General features: G+C 30.2%; 1 protein-coding gene across 1 annotated transcript in view; it reads right to left on the minus strand.

Annotated features, from left to right (window-relative positions):
• LOC111629437 (E3 ubiquitin-protein ligase AMFR-like) overlaps positions 1–23,483 on the minus strand; it is a 48,055-nt gene extending 24,572 nt beyond the window's left edge. The window contains exons 1-2 of the mRNA XM_023373335.1: positions 23,050–23,483; positions 4,219–4,311 (exon numbers count right to left, since the gene is read on the minus strand). Of these exons, the coding sequence (XP_023229103.1) occupies positions 4,219–4,311; positions 23,050–23,343 (387 nt within the window). The 5' untranslated portion in view covers positions 23,344–23,483. The remainder of the gene's footprint in view (positions 1–4,218; positions 4,312–23,049) is intronic.
• Between the last annotated feature and the right edge of the window lie 584 nt (positions 23,484–24,067).

Consider the following 24,067-nt stretch of genomic DNA (forward strand, 5'->3'; position numbering starts at 1 on the left):
TGCCGAATATTTTTCCCTTATTCCATACTTGCTTTATTCTTCATAAGTGCTTAGCACCATATAAGGAAATTTATAAAGATCTTTTAACTAGAAACAAGCAATCTAAAACCACATACTTTTTGCAAAAGGAAAAGCATGGATCTGAAGATAATGCAGAAAAATGCTCAGAGGATAAGGATAACTTGCCAAAAAGAAAACGCTCTCGGTTAATAGTGCTTTTAGCGATAACGAAGAAAACATTGTTTAATTTATATTAATATGTATCACTTAAGAAAATTTTAATAAAGATATTTACCTTAATTATAAAAATATAATATCATGTTTTTAATTTTTGGAACCTAACCCTCCTTTTCGTACTAGTTCTTTGCTTTGTATAACACTGATTCGCATAACATGGCAATTTTTTGGAATGTAACTACCGTGTTATACGGGGGTTACCTGTATGTGCTATCCACCTCAAATTAGTAGTGTCTTGTCCCCGTACATTATATTTTTCCTGATAACAATAGAGTCATGCCGATTGTCTATGTAACTCTTGTTTTAAGAAAATTTTTGAATTCAAATCACATGATGTCTGGTCTGAACCAGCAGTTCATATACAGGTATACCTCAACTTACGTCGTTTGTCAAAAAAGTATATGGAAAAATAAAAATCAAGTTTAAGTCATTTTATTTGACTTTACGTCTGTCTGCCACAAATATTGAAGTCGTAATATCACTAGAAAAATGTTTAAAGCACATAAAATCATATTAAAATATGTACATTTACAAGTAGGTACTGTATTTACAGTACATGCATTCGTAAATTTAAATTACTTTTTTCTGTACTATATTAAAAACTAAAATTTATTTTTTTGTAAGCTTAAAATAGATCCTTATTAACCATATATTATTAAAAATGCATTAATAAATAAGGAATTGGTAATTTATGGTTTAGCCTAGTGGCAAGTAGATTCAGAGACAAGTAAATTCGACTTAAGTCGTTCTCCTGGAACCAATTACCGACGTAAGGCAAGGTATACCTGTATAGTTAATTGGGCCTCCTGACCCTATGCTTTCCATATTTGGTCTCAACTTCATCTATCAAACACCATTCTTGATATTAAGAAAAGACAGACAGACATGCAGAAAACAGTAGGAATTTATAGGTCTATATTTTTGTTCAAAAAAGAATTTTTATTTTATTTATACAGTAGAACCTCGATTATCCGGACTAATTGGGGATGAAGGTAGTCCGGATAAGGAAAAATCCGGATAATCGAAACAAATACTTTAATTTGTCTTTTAATGATAATACAACACATTTTCTTTTCGATGACATATCGGTAATATTAAAAGTGAATACTGTATTTAAATCGTGATCAAATTTTCAAGAAACAAACGTTCGTATTGAATTTGGACTACTACTAACCAATGCTAACAGACTACCTATTGTTTAAAAGGCCCTCTGGTGGCGCAAGAAGACGGATTTTATAAAATAAAAAGCAGTTGAAACTGCATTTTTATGAATAAAAATTTGACAAACTATTTATCGTTTTATGACGAGTAAAATTTTTTCGTCGCGTTCACGGCTTTTAAGTAATGCATAAACCTTCGAGGCGCGAGGCCCTTCGGACCGCGAGGCATAGGCGGTGGCCCACGTCGTCCATGCCTTACGCCGCCCTTGGTCATAGAAATGATGTAATTTGAATATAAATTATTTATAAATACGTATGTACGACGTAAAATATATTTAAGAGTTTACGACCAACTGTGCTGGGTGAGACGTTGTTGAAACAAAAAAAGTTATGCATTCCATCACGTACATAAACAGTGTCGTAATTCGCCAAGTGCAAATCAGCAAATTCGTAAAATTTTTGTTTATTTTGAACAATCCGGATAATCGAAAATCTGGATAATGGAGGTTCTACTGTATTTCTTTTTTTTTGATTGTTAAAAAGCATAAACTTGAAACCACACATGGCAAGTCTGTGTGAGAACCAAGAGGATAGAGCGCCGAGCGTCTCTTCACTTATCGGCTTCTTCGTCAGGGGATGGCTAAAGTTAATTGAGTGAGAAGGATAGCAAGGTCACGACAAGCTGTCGATTGTACTCAAGAATGACACACAGTTAAGGATAAGATAAACATATTTAATTGTCTAAAACTATACAAACAATACAAATCAAAAAGGCTACCAAAAAGGGAATAATTCATCTAATGAGACTCTAAAGACTAACTAAGATCTAATTCTAAAAACATAATATTGTCTAAGCTCAAGCTATGATCGAGAGAGTGATAAGAAACGGAAGACAGAGTATCAAAATTTGGCTATGTGATTACTTCTCATTTCCACAATCTTGTTGTATGGGACATTGGTGAAACGTACCCAGATTGGCAGTCTCTCAATCAGGTCAGGTTCATCGAGATTCCGACGGTGATTATGGCGGGAAGGCAGGGGTTGCAACGGATGGAATGGCGGTATGGGTCTGGTGTCTCCCTGATGTCCACTGGTGATACGTTCATCTATGGACATCTGCCGGTGATGTCCACCTAGCTGTGTCCACCTTGAGGTGCAAGCGCAACCCTTTTTATACACATCCTGGAGGGGGAATTATCAGGGGAAAAACTGATGCAATCCTGTAAGTTCGACCTGCATCAAAAGTTGTTTACTTTACTTGTTCTTTTGATTTATTACATTTTCTCCCCATTATTGTGATACTTTCCCCTCATAAATTTGACAACAGCTGTCAATGTCTTAAATTAATTGCTGCAGGTGACTAAGATCAGAACATCTGCAGGGCCACTTGGGTGATGACTGTATTGACCTTTTCGTCAGCCTTTATCATGTAACAGGTGGAGGTTCTTGCTAATTGGCTACTTATTTGTACATTGTAACGAAGGTGGAACTGAATAATCCCCTGTTGTGAGGGGAAAACTTTATCTGTCATCCTAAACGACTTTTAAAGTTTAGAAGGTCACCTTTTTGAAATGACACAGTACACTGATAGGTCAAAAGGTCTACACTTAACTTCTAGGAAAGGGAAAACTGGAGAAAGAAGGGAAATAATGATAAAAACTTTATAATGGTTTAAAGTTTCTAAAACTCCCAAAAGAGTCAGCATCCTCACATCTGCATATGGCAGAGTCCTACCATAATTATACATCTTTAATGAAATAGAGATAAACAATCTTATCCGAAATCCTCAGGATGAGCACTTTTCAAATCATTTTTGATATATTTTGTTTCTAGATCTTCATTTGTTATGAAAAGTAATGCTCTTCTGTATGTTGAATAATCATCTAAAACTGAACAAAATATTTGTTAACAGCAGACACATGTCTGACTTGTAAATGACTATTGTTGTGCAGACTAGTGACACTCACATTCCATAAATAAAGCTTTGGTTTTTGGAATTTCAGATATGAGATAGTTGACCTGTACTAGGAAAAATTTTTACATTAATATAAAAGCAAATGAATTTCAAATTTTGATATGTTCCTAGACTCATTTCTTCAAATATAGTTTAGAAATATTTAGTAATGTTACATAATTTTTAGAACAGAACATTCTGACCTTTGTCACAAATCCCAACATTTGGAAACCATTGGTATAAATGAAAGTAAACTCATGACAGTTTTTTAACATCCAAGGATGTAGCTACATGGGATAGCATGGGTGGCATTTCCCTTACTAAAGCTCTTGCATACCACATGATCTGATCCTTACATACCACTACAACCCCATTGGATTTTAAAAGCAAAAACATGTCAATGGTTTGCTTTTAAACTCTAATGGTTGTCATTTGGCTTGCATATGACAAGCACATCCATGCCAGTATGGCAACTCTCTGCACAATAATGTGTTGCAAGTGATTGTGGGCTATTACTTTTTTACAGCAACCTAAGTACAGTACATACATTAAGTTAGGTTTATGCAAGCATCGGCCACAGCGTGATCACACACAAATTTCTGGCTACATCCCCGCATATCACTTTTATATGAAGTCATTGGCTTGGTGTTATTGTACTGTCATATATCTTTAACAAAATATAAATATATATAAATTCCAATAATTGTAATTGTTTATTATAATTACATACAAAAAAAATCATCTTTTAAAGGTTACATTAGAAATGTCATTTCCAAAGCCATTTACGATAAGATATTGTTTGAAAATATCCAAGTAATAATATATTATAGTGTAATTGTAACAGTTTGAAAAATTGCAAAAATTTACCTGTTGTTCAGACACCCTTAGTTCTCCAAACACCAACGTCTGGATCACTTTTCCGACAAGGATTAAACAGCAATAGGCCATGTTGATCAATGTCTGGAAGAACATTTAATAAAATCTCAAAATAAAAAATGCACAAATAAATATAATTTACCAAATCAAATTGTTTAATCAGTCATAAAGAAAACTTCTTACAAAGGAAAATATTTCTATTTACACACAATGAAAATTTTAAAATAATGTAATAGAATCGGCTAAATGCAAAGAATTATATTATTTCTCAACAATAATAAATTCAATATGGAATTCTTTTAACTTAAACATTTAATTTTAATTCTATTATGAATAGTAAAATTCAAATTGTGCATACAATTCTCTACAATAATTACAGTTCAGAATAACAGTCATTCAAGTACATTAATAGTTTGTACAGTTCAATAACAATTGCTTATTAAACTATAAACTGAAGGTCTGGTGAAACTGACCTAGAGCTAAAGTCTATTTGACAACATAAAAAAAATAAAAGGCTGTGAAATGATAGACGCAACAACGATCAATGAATGATTTCAACACACCTTGTTGCATGCAATCAGGCATGCATCATTTATTTTTATAGCACACTTTTCTATATCAAAGTCTAAAGCAAATTATTAAAAAATTACAGAAAATATTTGTACAAATGCATAGAAATAACATATTTATTAGGTAAGAGACAAACTGTTTTAATTCTTAATTAAAACATTTAATGCCACTGTTACTTTCAGTTCTCAAAATGTGACTACACTTACATTCCATTCAAGGAACAGACTCACACACCTAAGTAGTTTGATTTAATTAATTTTTTTTTTTTTACTACAATTATAAATAGGATGGCCCAAAAATCAGTAAAATGAGAAGTATTTTAAATTATAGTAAAAACTAGTTTTGATTGCTTCCAATGAAGTGATTGAGTTACAAATAATAATAAGCCATCCCAAACTGGTTTTATTTATTATCTAAGTACAAATGGAAATGCATGTTAATGAGTCACAGGCTTCTAATGCATCAAATGCTTAGAAACAGAGCCAACAAGGTTATAGATGCAACCCAAAGCAGATTATTTGGCTTTCACAAGAATTGAGCAAGTTGGGGATTCGGCAGAGTTACACATATTGTACTCTATTTAATATTAATGTTACTGTTATGTATTTTGATTTCAAAGTTTCACCGATATGCTGTAAATGGCAATTAAAAGAATACTGTGCACTTTTTTTTTAATACATTATACAGTTTTTTATTATTATTTATCATCATTCGTACGAAAAAAACAGGGAATGGGGAGAAAGATGGGGGTCAAGTGTCATAACTCGGGTATGGTCAGAATTAATGGAAATTTTACTGGTTATTTGCATTTAGAATATTTTAAAAAATTCATCACTGTCCTCAAAATTAAGCCTTGTTTGTAATAATTAACACAAAAGTTATTTTTTATTGATAATAAAANAATACGTATATTTTAATATATTTTTTAAAAGAAACAAAATCACTGAGAAATGTTACGTGCGTTTAACAACGGGTTCGGAAAACTTTGAAAATGTTAACAACGGGTTCGGCCGAACCTGTGCAAACCCGCTGAATATCACCACTGGGTGGCAGCCTACTGTTCTGGGGAACCATGATCGAATCCAGATGGGTCGAAAAACCACTGAAAGTTTTCGTGGGGTGATCCATCGAATATATTGGTCCTCGTTCTTCACCACCCGGCCGCCTCATTGTGGTCGGTCCTGGCCGACCCCATAGTGGGCTTGCTAAAATGGCCTTCTTAGTGCCTGAAAGGTAGAAAGAGTTTTAAAAGAAATAAAAAAATAAGATCTTGCTTAATCATCAAACCAGGGATTTAGAAGAGTTAAAAAGAAAAAAAGGCCCACCAGTGGCCAACGGTTCCATTCCCTGAACACTGGGAGTTCGGTCGCATGTTCGCACCTTGCCAGGACGGGCTGGCCATGTGGAGTTTTCCGGATATTCTCTACGTCTGTAACCCCTGAATAGGGGCCAGTTACCCTTAAAAAAACCTCCCGGAAGGCATACCCTCTAGGCAGATCGCCGAAGTGTTGCGTTGCCGTAACTTAACTAAACAAACAATAAGAAGAAGAAGAAGAAAAAAAAACAAAAGATAAAGCAAAACAAGTGACCTCTTTCAAAAATAAACTATAATAGATAATTTTACGTGAATGCTGTACTTCATTCAATATTAATTTTGCTATCATGTATTTTTAACCTTGAATTCAAAATTTCATCAGTAGGCTACGTTGTAGATTGCAATAAAAGATTGCCTGTAAATTACACAATTTTTTTCGTTAATTCATATCATTCCTATTTACAGTATTAATTTTCTGCGTCTTAATTTTTTTTACTATTGTACTAAAATTAAAATTAATATTTTTACTTTATTTAAACTATCAAAGTGGCCTACAAAGAAAGGTCAGTCATCAAATGCTGTACAGTGAAAGCACATTAGCAGTGATCGTTTTTGGACAGACTTAGTCTTCAATTTTAATTTTTTTAAACTATTTATCTTTTTATTCTTTCCCTATCAAACATGATCGGTTATCTGGAAAAAAAAAAACAGTTAATAAAATTGTTCAGCACTGATTATGTCGTATTATCAGCCCCTATGGTATTTAAATACTTTTCATTAAATTTGAAATCTCAATTACTTAAATACTTAAAAAATTCTCTAATTTAGCTAAGAGATAAAATTATTGACATGCAATTTTTTAATTCTGCATATATAGCTACATTGATTAAGACTATATTCTTAACAATTATACAGTCGTGACGTACTACACAATAAAAATAAATGATGACTCTAGCAAACATGCACTTGTCTGCATTTTCATATCTTTTGTAAACACCTTGCTTAAAATTATTATTTTAGCTGATTTTGTTGTAAAAATATGTTATAAGTAAATAGCAAAAATCTAAATTTTTCTAAAAATAAACAATAGATTTAATTTCCTCTAAGGCTAATAATACAATCATTGTAAATAGTAAGAGGAATAAATATGACCTTGAAATACAAGAGAAGGTTGGCTCCAAACAGATGAATATCATTTGTAAATAAATGTACTTTTTCATTTTTTTTGCATAGTTTTTATTAGCTTTAAAATATTTAAACTGAGTCATGACCATAAATGAGGTCATGCAATTGAACATAGGGAGTTGTCAGAAATTTAACAATGGTAAAAATTTTGTACCACATATTTATGCAAAGCTACATTTTTGGCACTCATGATTATGAAATCAAAATGCCGGTCAACTCCAAAACATGTCAAAGATGCCATGAGTCCTCTGGTATCGAATATTCGATCAAGATTAATTCTTTATGTTAAAGTGAGTGATGAACAAAGCTGAGTACTTATACTAATGTTTTCGTCTGTAACAGACATCTTTAGATACACTACATGTAATGTAGAACTAAACAAATTAAAATAGAATATGATTTCTCAAACAAATTAATTTGTTCCTTTAGTTCTGCATTATTTGTATTTTATCTGAAGATGTCTGTTACAGACAAAAATGTTAATAAAAGTACTATTTTGAGTTAATTTTTGCTGGTTTTGGGTATGTTTGTCTTTGTTATAATATTAAACTTTTATTAATCATATTCAACTTTGTTAAAAATTCAGGAACAACTGTTTCTAATAAAAATTATTTATAAATAAATATGTACTTTTATGATTATAACTATCACTCCTTCAGATACAATTACCTAACATTTACCATAATAAAACTTTTAAACAATTCCTGTAACAAAATTTTTCACTTTGCCACTGTTGCATTTTCCCATTGCATTAATAATCGACATATTGCACATCAGAAATTTTTTTGCTATGTACAGTACTCCCATATAAATTGCTATGTACTCCCAATTCTACACATTATCTAGATTGTTCCGATTGACTTAGGACAGCTGTTATTATTAGCTAATAGTTCTTAAAATAATACACTATGTAAATGTTGGATAAATTTATTAGCAATTTGAATAATTGTACATTTACTGGAAAATTAACTTATTGTTCATATTAATATGTGTAAGTCATCTCATTAGACAGTTTGTTTTACTGAAAAATTGATAAATATATTGGTAAAAAAGTAATAATTATACTAGACAAACAAGTAGACAAATGACCTAAATCAATCTTTCTACCTGTTTAATTACATGCTTCATAAAAACAATAAATGTATTTTGCAGAAAAAAATGTAAATTATGGAGTATTTGATAAACTATATTTACTGAGTTAATTGTTAACTTATTACTGCTGTTACACCATAACTTTCTTCTTAGAAATTAATGATAGGCATCTCATTTTATGGAGCTTTTTTAACATACCTATCAAGTGAAGAAGCAAATGTATGGTATGTGTGTATATTATACTTATAATTTAAGTTATGAAACTTGAAGTTATCAATTCAAGTTGAATTAGTAATTTAAACATTTCATAATTTTCCAAATTTGATAAGCACAATTATTGAATTACAAATGAGTGTCGATAATTCTTTAAAATGAAGAAGTGATAAAAATACTGTCTTAATTAATTAAGAAGCCTTATTTTAGACTATGAATTTTGCATTTAATATATTTTTTATATTAGATCCTGCAATATATAATTTAAGAAATAAGGTAAAAAACAACTTCCAGTTTGAAGTCATCAATCCTTTATTATTGACAAAGAACTTTGATTTAATCACATTTATTTACACTTGTGTTTCAGGCTCATTAAGAATTCAAAGTTTCGTTTGTACGTCTTTAATTACTTTACCTACTGACACATGTAACTGATTACTGTTCCTCTTATCCTTTTTACGATATAGATTTTATTACTATTTTTTAAGATAACAAAATTGTATTCATAATATAAATAATTAAATTAACAAGTGCTTTTATCTCTCTGTTTAAGTTCATAACAATTGTTTCCTGGTTTTGAAATAAGGAAAGTTCTTAAAAATAGAGAAATAAATAAAATGTCAAAGAAACAATAAAGAATTGCTACAAGTGAAATATGGAAGGAAGGATTATTATAATAAATAGATGTTTACAAGCTTAACAATAGATAAGCTTAATAAGAGGAAAGTAAAAATAAGAAATAAAACATTTGGAAAGAAAGAAATTTAGTGTTTTTCCTGTAATACTTTTGACATGTCTTCTCTATTAGTAACTAAATGGATTTTTAAAAAATTAAATTAAAAATAACTTATATTATTATAGGAATGTAGGATCAATACAAAATAAATATCAGGAAAAGTTTTCATTAAAAAAAAACAGGAAATAAAAATAATTATAATAAATATATACAGAACGTTCAAAATTATAAACACATCCAACTTTCTTCAATAGCAAAAACATTAAAATTAGTAATGTACTTATTATATTAGTATGTTGTTTATATCATCAATTTATACATTTTCTGAAATTTTTAGAGCTATCTGACAATTACAAAAAAAAAAATTATCAAAGATTTTCAATTTTTGATTGTTTCAAAAGTATAAACACAGGTGCATAAAATTAGCAAGTTTTTAACTAATTATTTGTTTAATTAGTTGTCACCAGAGGATAGTATTGTTTATTATTACAAATGTGGGGCCAATTTTAAATGTTTTTTTATGATTTAAAACAATGCCTCGTGGAAAAACACTAACAGAGTTGGAAATATGTGAAATTTACCAACTGAAAGGAGTAGGACAATCTCTAAGACAAATTTCGGCAACTGTAAATCGATCTACATATGCTGTGAGAAATGTATTAACTCCAGATGAAAATTATGACAGAAATAAGCAATGTGAAAGGCCTAAATGCCTTACACCTAGAAATGAAAGAAAGGTTTTTCAACTACTGACAGTCAATAAGTTGGCTGTCAGAGAATCAGCATCAATATTGCCAATTGCAGTTTCACCAGAAACTGTATGGAGATGTATGCATAATCATAAAAATGCCAAATTTACAAAAACTATTGCCAAACCGAAATTAACATAATTGCACAAAACAGCTAGATTAAGTGGACCATAGACAAGATGACATGGAAAGAGAAGTAGCCCCAAATAGTCTTTTCAGATGAAAAAAATGGAATTTGGATGGACCTGACAGTTAATGCCACTACTGGAATGATTTGAGAAAGAATGAAGAAGTCAGAATGAGCAGACAGCAAGTTGGGAATTTCTGTGATGGTGCGAGCAGGATTTGGATGGAGGGGTAAAACAAACATTGTATATATAGAAGGTAGAATGAATTCAGAAAAGTATCAAGAATTGTTGTATCAAAATTTAATAACTTTTGGATCACTTATTGGGTGAGAAAACTGGCAATTCCAACAGGATAATGCTGTTATTCATGCATCAAAGTCAACTAAAAATTGATTTACTGAAAAAAATTAATGTAATTGATTGGCTATCATGGAGCCCTGATATGAATCCAATAGAGAATGTTTGGGGCATTATAAGTCATCTTGTTTATGGCCAAAACAGACAATACAACATTGTAAATGAACTGAAATTAGCTATCATGGATTATCGTGGAAATATTAAACAACTTCAAAAACTAGTAAAATGTATGTCTGATATAGTATTTGAATTAATTAAATCAAATGGTGGACCTACAAAATATTGAGACATCACAAATCGTTTTTTTAAACATCTGTGTTTATACTTTTGAAACAATCAAAAATTGAAAATCTGATAATTTTTTTGTAATTGTCAGATAGCTCTAAAAATTTCAGAAAATATTTAAATTGATGTTGTAAACAACATACTAATATAATAAATACATTACTAATGTTAATGTTTTTGTTATTGAAAAAAGTTGGATGTGTTTATAATTTTGAAATGAACTGTAATTGAGGAAAAGGATATTTGCTATTGCAAAATTCTCTTAATATATTTTATAATTTATGTTAAATTCTGGTTATAATTGAATGTCTTTAAAAAAATGTATGTGGTTATAATGTACAGCAGTGTTTTTCAACCTGTGGGTTGCAAAGTCTTACACGGGGGGATAGAAAAAAAAACAAGTGTTTGTAGGTCCTACACTACATTAATAAAACTACAATTTCAGCAAGAATTAGGGCCCACCCCAGAAAATGACAGCAGAAAATGTGTTGAGCTGATTTGCAAAAGGAAATAAAAAGTAGAAAAGTCAGATCCTAAAAAAAAAGAAAAAAAATTTAACCGTTACCTATGCCTAATGTTATAATTAAAGGAAGTTTCATACCTTATGTGTGTTAAATTATTATCGATTCTTCTGAAATTTTCATTTTAATCAACAATAATTTGTCTCAACAGAAAGAAAATTAAATACATAGTTTTTAAGATCACTGATATAGTTTTAATATGGTCCTAGGGGGGTTACCAGAATTTTTTAACTTGTAAAGGGGTCGCATATTCAAAAAGGTTGAAAAACACTGATGTACAGGTACAGTGTCAGAGCCTACTAAAAGATTGGGCCAAATAAAAAAAGAATTCTAAATCTTCCCAAAGCTGGTTTTATACTAGTAAAAAACACCAACAAAAACCTTCAAAATATAGCAGCAAATAAAATTTAATATACAGTAAATATTTTATGACAAACATTTTTGATCCTAATAGGATCTGCATAAGGTCTAAAAATGTTCGATAGAATTAGAATGTTAAACGATCAAATTTAAATATTTTAAAATATCTGAACACTAAATATTTAAATCCGATCATTTAGCATTCTAATTCTATTGAACATTTTTGAACTGATGCAGATCCTATAGGGGCTCATACACATTAAGTAAATCCTTTGAGGATTAACTGTGCATACCTGACCTTGAGTAATTCCTGGTAGTGTGGGGGGGGGAATTTAACAGTTTTGGCGGACTGTACTGACCACCGGAGTAGAATAGAAAAACCATTTGATTTTCCTGGTGCAGTGTCAGACTGCGNACAGTTGAATATGGTTAATTCTTCATTAAAAAAAAAAAAAATAAAAAAGACAATTCATTTTTAAACTAATCTGATACTAGAATTTAACTCATTAAATAAATCAAACATATCACTAAGTAAACGTAAATGATAATAAAATTAAATATCTGTGCATTTATCATCAAGTTATAATCCGATTGAAAATGTTAAATATAGTATTTGTGTCGTCTTGTTCAGCTAGAAATGACAGAAGAATGATAAAAAACCAATGTACGTGGTCAATAAAGTGAAGACAATAAGTGTCAGTGAACCAAATTAATTGTCATATGATTTTAAAAGTCACAAATGATGATTGCAGTAAACCTTCAAATACAGTAGAGCATTGATTATCCAAAACAATTTGGGACTGGGGTTGATCGAATAACTGATCATTTACAAAAAAATATATTAAACACAAAACTGTACTGTATATATTTTGTATCACACATCTTACATAAAGTAGTACATTAAAGTAGGCCTACAGTTTAGGTTGGCAGGAGGGGGAGAGCACAGCACCAGCAAAAATTTTAATTTGCCAACTGGAATTCTTTCGATTCATCAGTATTCGGACAATCGATGCTCTACTGTATAATTTAGCATTATTTGATTAAAAGTTGTCAAATGTAATCCACTTAAAAAATAAATTTTAAAATACAGTGGAACCTCGGTATATGTCTGCTTTAGAATACATCCAATTCGGAATACGTCCTGTTTGGACGAGACAAATTTTGCTCGGTATACGACTTTTGTTCGGTATATGACTTAATTCAATTATACGCGCCATCTATGAACAAGTAGCAAGCACTATCGGTGTACTAGACCAGACTAAACGTTCGCGCTGCCACGGTTTATAACTTTGTTAAATTTCTTCTGATTTTAATATTTTTATTAATCATGAATTGCGAAAAGGCAAATGAAAAGCAACAGAAAATTAAAAAATGACTAGAATCACAATGGAACTGAAAAAAGAGATTGTTGAGAAATATAAAGGTGGCATGCGTGTTCGAGATTTTAACTGTTGCATGCCGTATTCCGAGAACAATGATATCGACAATCGCGAAAAATAAAGACATTATTAAATCTGTTAACATTGTGAAAGGGGTTAAATCAAGTTCTAAACAGAGATTGAACACATTAGATCATGTTGAGAAATTGCTTTTGCTTGGATAACTGAAAAACAGTGCGCTGGCGACATCCTATCAGAGACAATTATTTGCGAGAAAGCTAAAAAGATACATGCTGATCTCATGAAAAATTAAGCAGGAACTAGCCAGGAAAGCGAGGTGTTAAAGCCAGCCATTTTTTTCACATGAGAACGGATTAATCATTTTTACATTACTTCTTATGGGAAAGGTTGTTTGGTATATGTCCAATTCGGTATAAGTCCAAACATCAGGAACAGATTAAGGTCGTATACCGAGGTTCCACTGTATTTGTATTAAACAGTGTAAAGGATCATGATTAAGAAACAGATACAAAATATGAAATGTTGACATAATTTTTCTAAAATATTTTATGAAGGTATCTTTTAATATATACTACTAAAAAAACTCTTGGCAAATGATATCTTTATATATTATAATTATTTAATTTATCAAAATATTTAAGTACAAGAAGTAATTGATCTTAATATGAAATAACAAACCAACACTTCTCAAATTGTGTTCCCAGATGAATTCTTTTTTTCCAATCCTTCCAAACCATAGATTGTGAAATTAAATAATCATAAAATGAAGAGTATGGAATTCAAAAGCAAGCTCTTTTCTATTTTAATTTTTAGACTGAATTAGTAAGAAAAATACAACAACAAAATCTGATTCTAATCATTTTGAAAATAGATTTTTGTGCCATTTTTCAACTAATTTTCCTGGTCAATTTTGATGGCCAGTCCACTTCTAGCACTGTGTGTTTATTTAAAAAAAAAAAAAACAAAAGCAATAAAATAACATGTTTTTAAATAGTTTTATTAATGTAATATATAAAATTTTATTGGGCTGCAATTTGAAAAAAAAAATGTAGACTATAAATTCCTGCTGTCGTCTGTTGCCTGTCCTTCATTAAATCTCAAGAATGAAGTTAGATAGATGAAAGTCGAGACCAAACATGGAAAGCTTGGAGGCAGGAGGTTCTGATTAACTAAATACGAACTTCTCGTGCAAACCAGAAGTCATATTATTTCAATTCAAACATTTTCCCCAAAAGGAGTTAGATAGATGATTGGCACAACTCCATTGCCAACAGGAATAGTACAATGTACAGGGGAAAGATACTACTAATTTGAGGTATAGAGCATATATTTTAAACAAAATAAATTAATTAAAAATATGATTNGAAACATTAATAAAGTTTTTTTTTCTACAATTTAATATTCGGGAATATTTAAGAATTGCTCAGATATCACGCAATAAAAATAATTATAATAAATATATACAGAACGTTCAAAATTATAAACACATCCAACTTTCTTCAATAGCAAAAACATTAAAATTAGTAATGTACTTATTATATTAGTATGTTGTTTATATCATCAATTTATACATTTTCTGAAATTTTTAGAGCTATCTGACAATTACAAAAAAAAAAATTATCAAAGATTTTCAATTTTTGATTGTTTCAAAAGTATAAACACAGGTGCATAAAATTAGCAAGTTTTTAACTAATTATTTGTTTAATTAGTTGTCACCAGAGGATAGTATTGTTTATTATTACAAATGTGGGGCCAATTTTAAATGTTTTTTTATGATTTAAAACAATGCCTCGTGGAAAAACACTAACAGAGTTGGAAATATGTGAAATTTACCAACTGAAAGGAGTAGGACAATCTCTAAGACAAATTTCGGCAACTGTAAATCGATCTACATATGCTGTGAGAAATGTATTAACTCCAGATGAAAATTATGACAGAAATAAGCAATGTGAAAGGCCTAAATGCCTTACACCTAGAAATGAAAGAAAGGTTTTTCAACTACTGACAGTCAATAAGTTGGCTGTCAGAGAATCAGCATCAATATTGCCAATTGCAGTTTCACCAGAAACTGTATGGAGATGTATGCATAATCATAAAAATGCCAAATTTACAAAAACTATTGCCAAACCGAAATTAACATAATTGCACAAAACAGCTAGATTAAGTGGACCATAGACAAGATGACATGGAAAGAGAAGTAGCCCCAAATAGTCTTTTCAGATGAAAAAAATGGAATTTGGATGGACCTGACAGTTAATGCCACTACTGGAATGATTTGAGAAAGAATGAAGAAGTCAGAATGAGCAGACAGCAAGTTGGGAATTTCTGTGATGGTGCGAGCAGGATTTGGATGGAGGGGTAAAACAAACATTGTATATATAGAAGGTAGAATGAATTCAGAAAAGTATCAAGAATTGTTGTATCAAAATTTAATAACTTTTGGATCACTTATTGGGTGAGAAAACTGGCAATTCCAACAGGATAATGCTGTTATTCATGCATCAAAGTCAACTAAAAATTGATTTACTGAAAAAAATTAATGTAATTGATTGGCTATCATGGAGCCCTGATATGAATCCAATAGAGAATGTTTGGGGCATTATAAGTCATCTTGTTTATGGCCAAAACAGACAATACAACATTGTAAATGAACTGAAATTAGTTATCCTGGATTGTTGTAAAAATATTAAACAAGAACAACTTCAAAAACTAGTTAAATGTATATCTGACATAGTATTCGAATTAATTAAATCAAATGGTGGACCTACATAATATTGAGATATCACAAATCATTTTTTTAAACACCTGTGTTTATACTTTTGAAACAATCAAACATTGAAAATCTTTGATAATTTTTTTTGTAATTGTCAGATTGCTCTAAAAATTTCAGAAAATGATTAAATTGATGTTGTAAACGACATACTAATATAATAAATACATTACTATTGTTAATGTTTTTTCTCTTTGTAGACTGCATATTGTAACAAGGATACACTACTCAAAAATCTTATAAACTGCAGCCAAATTTATCAATTTCAAATGGTTTCGGTCATCTTTAATGACCTTTATCAAGAACAAACGAAAATCAAACGCTGACTCAGCATTCAATTTTTGTTTGTTCTTGATAAAGGTCATTAAAGATAACCGAAACCATTTGAAATTGATAAATTTGGCTACAGTTTATAAGGTTTTTGAGTAGTGTATCCTTGTTAATGTTTTTGTTATTGAAAAAAGTTGGGTGTGTTTATAATTTTGAAATGGACTGTATATATTATTATTATAATTATATAATTATGATAATTTAAAATGGTAATATTCTTTTTGGAAGACCCTATATATATATGTATATATGTATGTGTATGTGTATGTGTTTGTGTTACTGTAAATGACTGATATCTGGNTGTTCTGTTAGTTTGGCCTGTTGGAATCCTAAATACTTGTAAAACTCTTCCTCTGTCAGGATATTTAATAATGTTTCCATTTCCAAGTGCAAAATCTTCTTTCTTCAGGTTTTCTTTTTCTATGTGAAATGTTTTGCATTTATCTAGGCCAGGGGTGTCCAGCCCATGGGCCACATGCAGCCCAAGGCAAGTTGCAATGCAGCCCAATAAACGTGTAAACAAAACCAACAAATGTTTTAATTAATTAATTTATTTATTTATTTCAACAGCATAAATTCAAAAAAAAGTTTCACAAAGCCATAAACCTTTATTCATATTTTATTTTTGAGTGGAAAGGAAATATTTTCAAATACTTGGAGATGTGTGAATAAAAAAATATTACTAAATAAAGCTGGAGTTGTGACTCAAAGGATTATAGACCCAAATTGGAAGAAAGGAAAGAAAGGACAAAAGATAAAAAGTAGTGAAAAAGGTTAAATAGATCTTCTGTTATGCAAATATTGACTCTTAATTTTCCAACCTTTCTCACTTCTTTATCTTTTGTCCTTTCCTTTTTCCCTGCATTTGGGTCTATAATCCTTTGAGTCGCAATTCCAGCTTTATTTAGTATTTCTTCCAGCATTGCAAGATTTGGTTACATTGCACCAAATGTGGCTACGTTTTTTTAGTTTGACATAAAAAATATCACTTGGCTCTTTGGCTACTTTTTGGACTACATATTATTTATAAATATATTAGTTGAATAAAAATGCACTTTAAAATGGTGTTTCGTCACTTTTTATTGATTAGAGACCCAAATAAAACAAATATTTTGTGTTTTTTAAATAAATTTTTGTTTGTCTCTTTTATAATAAATGAATTTATCTATTTCTAAGTAANTATTATTTCAATTCAAACATTTTCCCCAAAAGGAGTTAGATAGATGATTGGCACAACTCCATTGCCAACAGGAATAGTACAATGTACAGGGGAAAGATACTACTAATTTGAGGTATAGAGCATATATTTTAAACAAAATAAATTAATTAAAAATATGATTAAAAATTTCAGCCCAGAATTGTGACAGACATCACAATAAGCAATTGCTTGCTATAATAATTATTATTATTGTATGTTAATAAACATTGTATACTTATAAATATAAACAAAGAAATGTTTATAGATTTTTTTAATCATCATTTTGTATATGGTCACAGTGACCCATCAGTAGCAGTAGCGTGAGAATTATTTGTCAGTAACAGTTACAGGTTAATACAGTATATATTTTATATAATTTTAAAATTTTCAAATAATATAAATACATATAATTTATATTGGAATTTTGACTTTAAAATGTCAAATTACCAGGTCTCTCTCTACTTGAATTTTTCAAGTCACTTAAAATTCATGTTAAAAAACATTAATTATACCTTCTCATTATACTAAATTTTTAAGTTTCTTGTTGACATATTCAAATGCTATTTTATATGACCTACTATAAATGTATTTGATACATATGCTGTTTTATGATTATGCAATTGGAAATTAAAGTGTTTATAGTTTATTTATTGGATTTTTCCTGAATCAATTCTTTCATCACATAAATATGAATGATTTCAAAATCAATAGCAATAAATAATAAATTCAAGCTAGTATGCAAGGTTCTTCCAATAAACAATAGGCTGTTAGTGACATTTGCAAAATCATTCTAAAACAATCAAATATTCTGTAACAGAGCTTGATAATCAATGAGAATCTAGCTATAAATCAATTTTCAGAAACTAGAGTACTAGGTCTAGGATTTAATCTATAAATTTTTTGAATGTTTAGATCAGATTTCTATCTTGCCACATAGAACTCGATGTTGCAAAATCATTCTAAGTAATAAAGGATGCTGAACAAGTGTATAATATACATTTTCAAATTAAAATTATCAGAATTATCCGTACAGCTAAATTTATCAAATTCACAATTATTTAGCATATTTTATATCATCTACCCTCATTTCACAATAAATGAAATATGATAATATGATGATATTCATCACTATGAATAATTCTTTCTTACAGTGTATTTACATAATAAATTACATTAAACTTTACAAAACTTGCACAGCAAAGTTATTAAAGGAAAATTTTATGCATCTTAACTTTCCTCAATCAATACATTTACTTTTTTTATTGTCTACAGAAACTTTTAAAAGTTTGCAACCTTCTTTTATCAACTAAAATGAAGAAATCATAAATTTTTATCAACTCAAAACACAGAATTTTGTTTGAAAGATATTACAATGATCAGATACAAGGTTCAAAAACCTTATATTAAAATACAAAAATTTGCACAGTTTCTCATATATGATTCGTATACATCTCAAAATTAAACTTTAACAATTATATATAATTTTATAATCGCCAAATTAAAATGTCAAAAGTCTGTTATTAAAGTTTAATATAAATATATTGAGTAATATGTATATTACACAATGTTTTATAACATTTAGTCATGACTAGTCAGAAGACAGGCTGCATCAGTTTCTATCTCAATTCCCGAAACAAATGACTCAATATTTATATAACTACAAGTCATTCATTTCTTAACTGTTTGAATTTAATTATGTTCTAAACTTTTAAGATATTACAAATTAAAATAAAGAAAAATAGCACGAATTCAAGATGTACTTTGATATTGGTAAACAACAAATCAAAGTTTATCAACAATACAAATGTTAAATTCCAGTTTGATAGATTAAAACTTTAAATAAAATAATGGATAATCTGTATTTAAATTTAAACAAATAACTAAAATGTCTACTTTAATAATTAAAAAAATGTTCTCTAAACTTAAAATCTTGTTCAGTTCACAAACTAACAAAATTTTATATTTAAATTCAGAAAAACAACAATTATTATATTGAAAGTTCAAATTAAAAATATAATTTTAATGACAAATTCTTGTCATTAAAGCTCCTCAATTGCAAAATTAATAAAGCATGAAAAAGCTAAAACTGGATGACTAGACTAGATGGAAATAATTTTTAATTAAAAGTTATTTCCATCCTAGTCTAGTCAAACATTTCAGCCTTTATAGTAAACTAGAACTAGTTTTAGTTTATTTTAAATTTTGCACATTTGACTTGCTCCATACATTTCAATATATAATTGGTTTATTCAACTTTAAACCCAATGACATCTAATTAAATCAGTCAAAAAATTACCTTACTGTAATATTCACTGCCAGATACATAAGGTTGTTTCTCCACATTATACTTAGTAAGTTTATAAAGAAATTAACAAAAACTTCTGAAAAAAGTTAAATCCAAAACTCCATATGTTAGCCAAACATTATGAGAAAATTAATAAAAACACAACACAATCTTGAAAGGATGATAAGGCATATTTTTATAAAACTCATTCAAACAATCTTTTCCATCTTTAAAATTTAATGCATTTTTTTCTGAGAAAATAACTTATAAATAATATATATTCAGTGGCAGATTAAGACCTTCTGGGCCCCCTCTACATGATTTTACATTTATTATATTCACACAATGCTTAGATGAGAAAACAAAAACACATACTCTGTTTTTGAACTTCAAAGTGGTCTATTCATTATCTTATCTAGGAAGTCCATTCTTCTTGAGGACTAAACTGTTATAACGTCCAACCTAAATTTTGTAAAAAATTTTATAACATTTATGCATGAGGCTTAATCAAATGAGTTAGCATCACATGATTTTAGACTTGTTTATAAGCAAGATCTTATTTGAGGATTTGGCATCCTTTAACATTGAAAACAATGGTTACAATTTCTGACTATAACTATCATGTCTTTTAGCTCAATATATAACTGGTTCAGGTCCTCTGGTGGCAGTTTTGGGTAATCATAAACTTCATTTGCATAAAAGAGTACATGATAACAACCCAGGATATCTTCAATTAGAATTTAATTATGACTATTTACAAAAATTATAAAATTTTCGAGTATCTTTCATCGTTTTCACACTACCACAGAAGTTTCAAATAAAAGGTCAGTGTTTTGATCAGTATTTCGGCCACATTATGAGAAACAAAAAATATCATCTCATACAAATAATAATTCAAGGTAAAGTCAAAGGTAAACATGGCCCAAGCAGAAGAAAAACATTCTGGCTCAAAAATTTACAACATTGGTTTGGGTTTAGTACCAGATCACTATTCAAAGCAGCTGACAACAAAGTCAAAATCATGCTACTGGTTGCCAACGTTCTTGGAGGACAGGACACAATGAAGAAGAATTTTTGATCAATTTTAACTTTGAAGATTTTTTTCATAATTTATCATTTGTTTTAATGAAGTTTATTCAAGCCAATATACTGTTACTTCCGTGATAGTGTGAAAAGGATGGAAGATAGATGTGAAAATTTTATATTTGTAAATAGTCATAATTCAATTCAAATTGAAGATATCCTCAGTTGTTATCATGTAAGCTTTTATGTAAATTTAAACTAACGTAGGTACAAGAACAGCATGCACATAGAGATAAATTAATATAAAATAACAAATAAATTAGATAAAATAATAAGATAAATTTATATGCCATTAGTAAATTTAGAGTTATGGCAAGTTTTTATACAAGTCAGGATAATTAGAAATATTAGATTGTCTAAGTATGCAGCAACAGTAGAAAGGATAGAAATATTCAAACAAAAGTTAAAGGGATTGTGCTAATCACAAAAGGTGGAAAAACTTTCCTTATGGCATGGAATTTCTTACTAATACTAAGATGACAATGTAGATTGCAACACAGAGATGTTATTACAGTTTAATGTTAATGATATGTTTAAGAGTTAACTGTTTGAAAATGTTTGTTTTTAAGTTTGATTTATTTTGTAACATTTGAATGATATCATTCTAAAAAGTTGTATCCTGAAGAGGATCTATAGACTAGATAAAAAGCATTACAGTACATTTTTATTTTCTACACTCTCATCTAAGCAGTGGATGAATATAAGTAGCCAAAGTATCAAAGGCAATCATATAAACATAATAATGTAGCTATAGAATTAATTATAAACTATAATATACAATTGTAATGGTAAGACTGCTTTATTATTTTTCCAATTTCAGAGCTCAGAGTCCCATGTCCCCAGGCAAGCCAGCCATGTGCCTAGTGAGAAATTCAACACCGAACATATTCAACTGTTTTTTGATCATTTTGATTTGTTGTTTACAGTAATGCAACACCTGGTGATCTGACAGAGGAGGGATGCTTCCTGGGAGAACTTTCTGTGGGAAACCAGCCCCTATTTAGTTGTAAATGACACTGTTGGGATCTCAACAGATCTGTATAGCATGCCCAAAGGAGAAAAAAAATTCAAAGGACTCTTATCTCTAAATATGATCCTTGGCTAGATAGTCTCCCAAAATCAGCCTATTTCCAGGGTGCAATCAGGAATCATATTGGGCACTCTACTAAGACTACTAAGACTCTACTGTGCATTTAACTATATAGCTTTGAGCAGCCCACTTGACTGTTTGTGAAGTACTAGATGTTATATAATTTTAGAGGTGGAGGGCTCGCCCCACACAGATGTCAAGGTGCAAGCAGTAGCAAGCACCAAAGTGCACGACCACACATACACTGCCACAGGGCACAGAGAACAGGCAGTAGTACTGGTTCAAGGTAACAAGTGTTTCTGGTCAGAAGTTAATGAATTTATTATTTATGTTAAAGCCCTGGTCACTGCACCTAAAACAACTTGCTTGCAAACACGACGGCAACTTGAACTGTAGCCAGTGGAGTTTCATATTTGGAGCAAATATCTAGCCAAAGGTTTCATGTCGGACTTTTCTTTACAGTTAAAAACCATGCCGGGCCATCTGATAAACACACGACAGGCACAGTGGAGCATGCAGCGTGACTCCCCATAGTGCCCGGAAGTAGGCCAATTTCAGACAGGCTACATCTCACCAAGGGTTGCACATAGAGGTACAGCTCCTTTGACTTTTTTGCTCCCACGGGCTTGCTCTACAACCCCATTATGTTCCCAATAATGGCATTCACACCTGTAATCTTACCTGGAAAACTTCACTGCAACCAACCATCAGCATCTGGCAGTGCCATCCACTCGGCCACCGGCAGGCATGGTCAAAAGGAAGCAGAGACAATACTCACTCAAAAGACTCAACATAAAAAATAATTATATATAAATGTATGGATATTTATAGTTTTCCAATATTTAAAAAAATTGTGAAACCAATTCCACATGTTCTAATTTAGAATGTGAATCTTGTGTAAGACCGAAAACATTTATTTACAGGGCCATACGTAGAACTGTCAAAAATTAAATTTAAAAATCCTCAAACTTTTTAATAGAATTATTCGACAAATTTACCGATTTCATTCCAACTATGGCATAAAATCGGGATAGAATTTATAAAATTAGGAGAAAAACAGGGCAGAATTTATAAAATCAGAGAGGAAAAAGGAAAAGAATTTATAAAATTAGAGGGGAAAAAAGGGAAGAATTTCTATTTAAATCTCCCGACTTACCCATATACACAAGGGCTCTTGTATCATGAAGTAAACGACATCGATCAATCTCTTGACCAAAGGATGATTTAGAACCAAATCTTCGATATTTAATATAATATTTTCGATCGATTCGTCCAATTTTGTTCTATTTAATAACTTCGAATCTTCGTCTGTCGTCACGTTTAATTTCCAATTCGGTTGCGACGTTACTTGAACGGCGTAATATACGGAACAAGATAATAATAAAACACTTATGGCTATGTAAGTTTGTAAACTGGGAAGGGGTAACCTATCTAAAAACACGGCGGGCATCTTCTTTGCTGGAAAACTTCGCTTTCGGGTATCAAAAATGGAATCGGACGACAAACATATCCTAAACCTAACCCACCGACCCACATCAACACCGACGGATCCTTAACTTCTTGTGACGTCATGTATTAATCCGCCCAATAAAAAAAATTAAGACAAAATTCGACCGTTTGAATCGAACTAATTAGTAAATAAACGGTAAATTAATTAAAAACGATACGTTGGATTTATTATTTTGCGTATTGTAAAATACTCGTTCTTCGCATTATTTATATTTGTTGTCGGTTAGGGTAAAGTTGACTAATTTTCCCTTCCGTCTTGAAAATTTAGGGAAATATTTTCTGACGTACTTGACTTTCTACTACTGAAATTTCGGTGATGTTTCCGGGAGTGTTGAAATTTGATAATATAAATGTAGAATAATAAACATGAAAGTATGACGAATTAACGAAATTTTTACATACTTAATATTATAAAACTATTTACAACCGTAATTTTTAATTTGTAAAGTTACGTTTAATATTGTTTAAAATTAATCTTAGGGATAATCTACTGAAATTTTTATCAGCGTGGTAAATTCGGTTGTCGTTAATTTAAGGCGATTAGTTTAAAGTGATTGTAAGAAGGCGTAATGAGTTTCTATACTTCTGGCGACGAGAATTACTTTTCCATCGATGATATTTTGGCAACGAACGAAAGGATTCCTTGCCGATTGGAATTACCATTA

Source organism: Centruroides sculpturatus, unplaced genomic scaffold (assembly GCF_000671375.1).
Source record: "Centruroides sculpturatus isolate CEXI.00-Female unplaced genomic scaffold, Cexi_2.0 scaffold85, whole genome shotgun sequence".
Lineage (NCBI taxonomy): Eukaryota > Metazoa > Arthropoda > Arachnida > Scorpiones > Buthidae > Centruroides > Centruroides sculpturatus.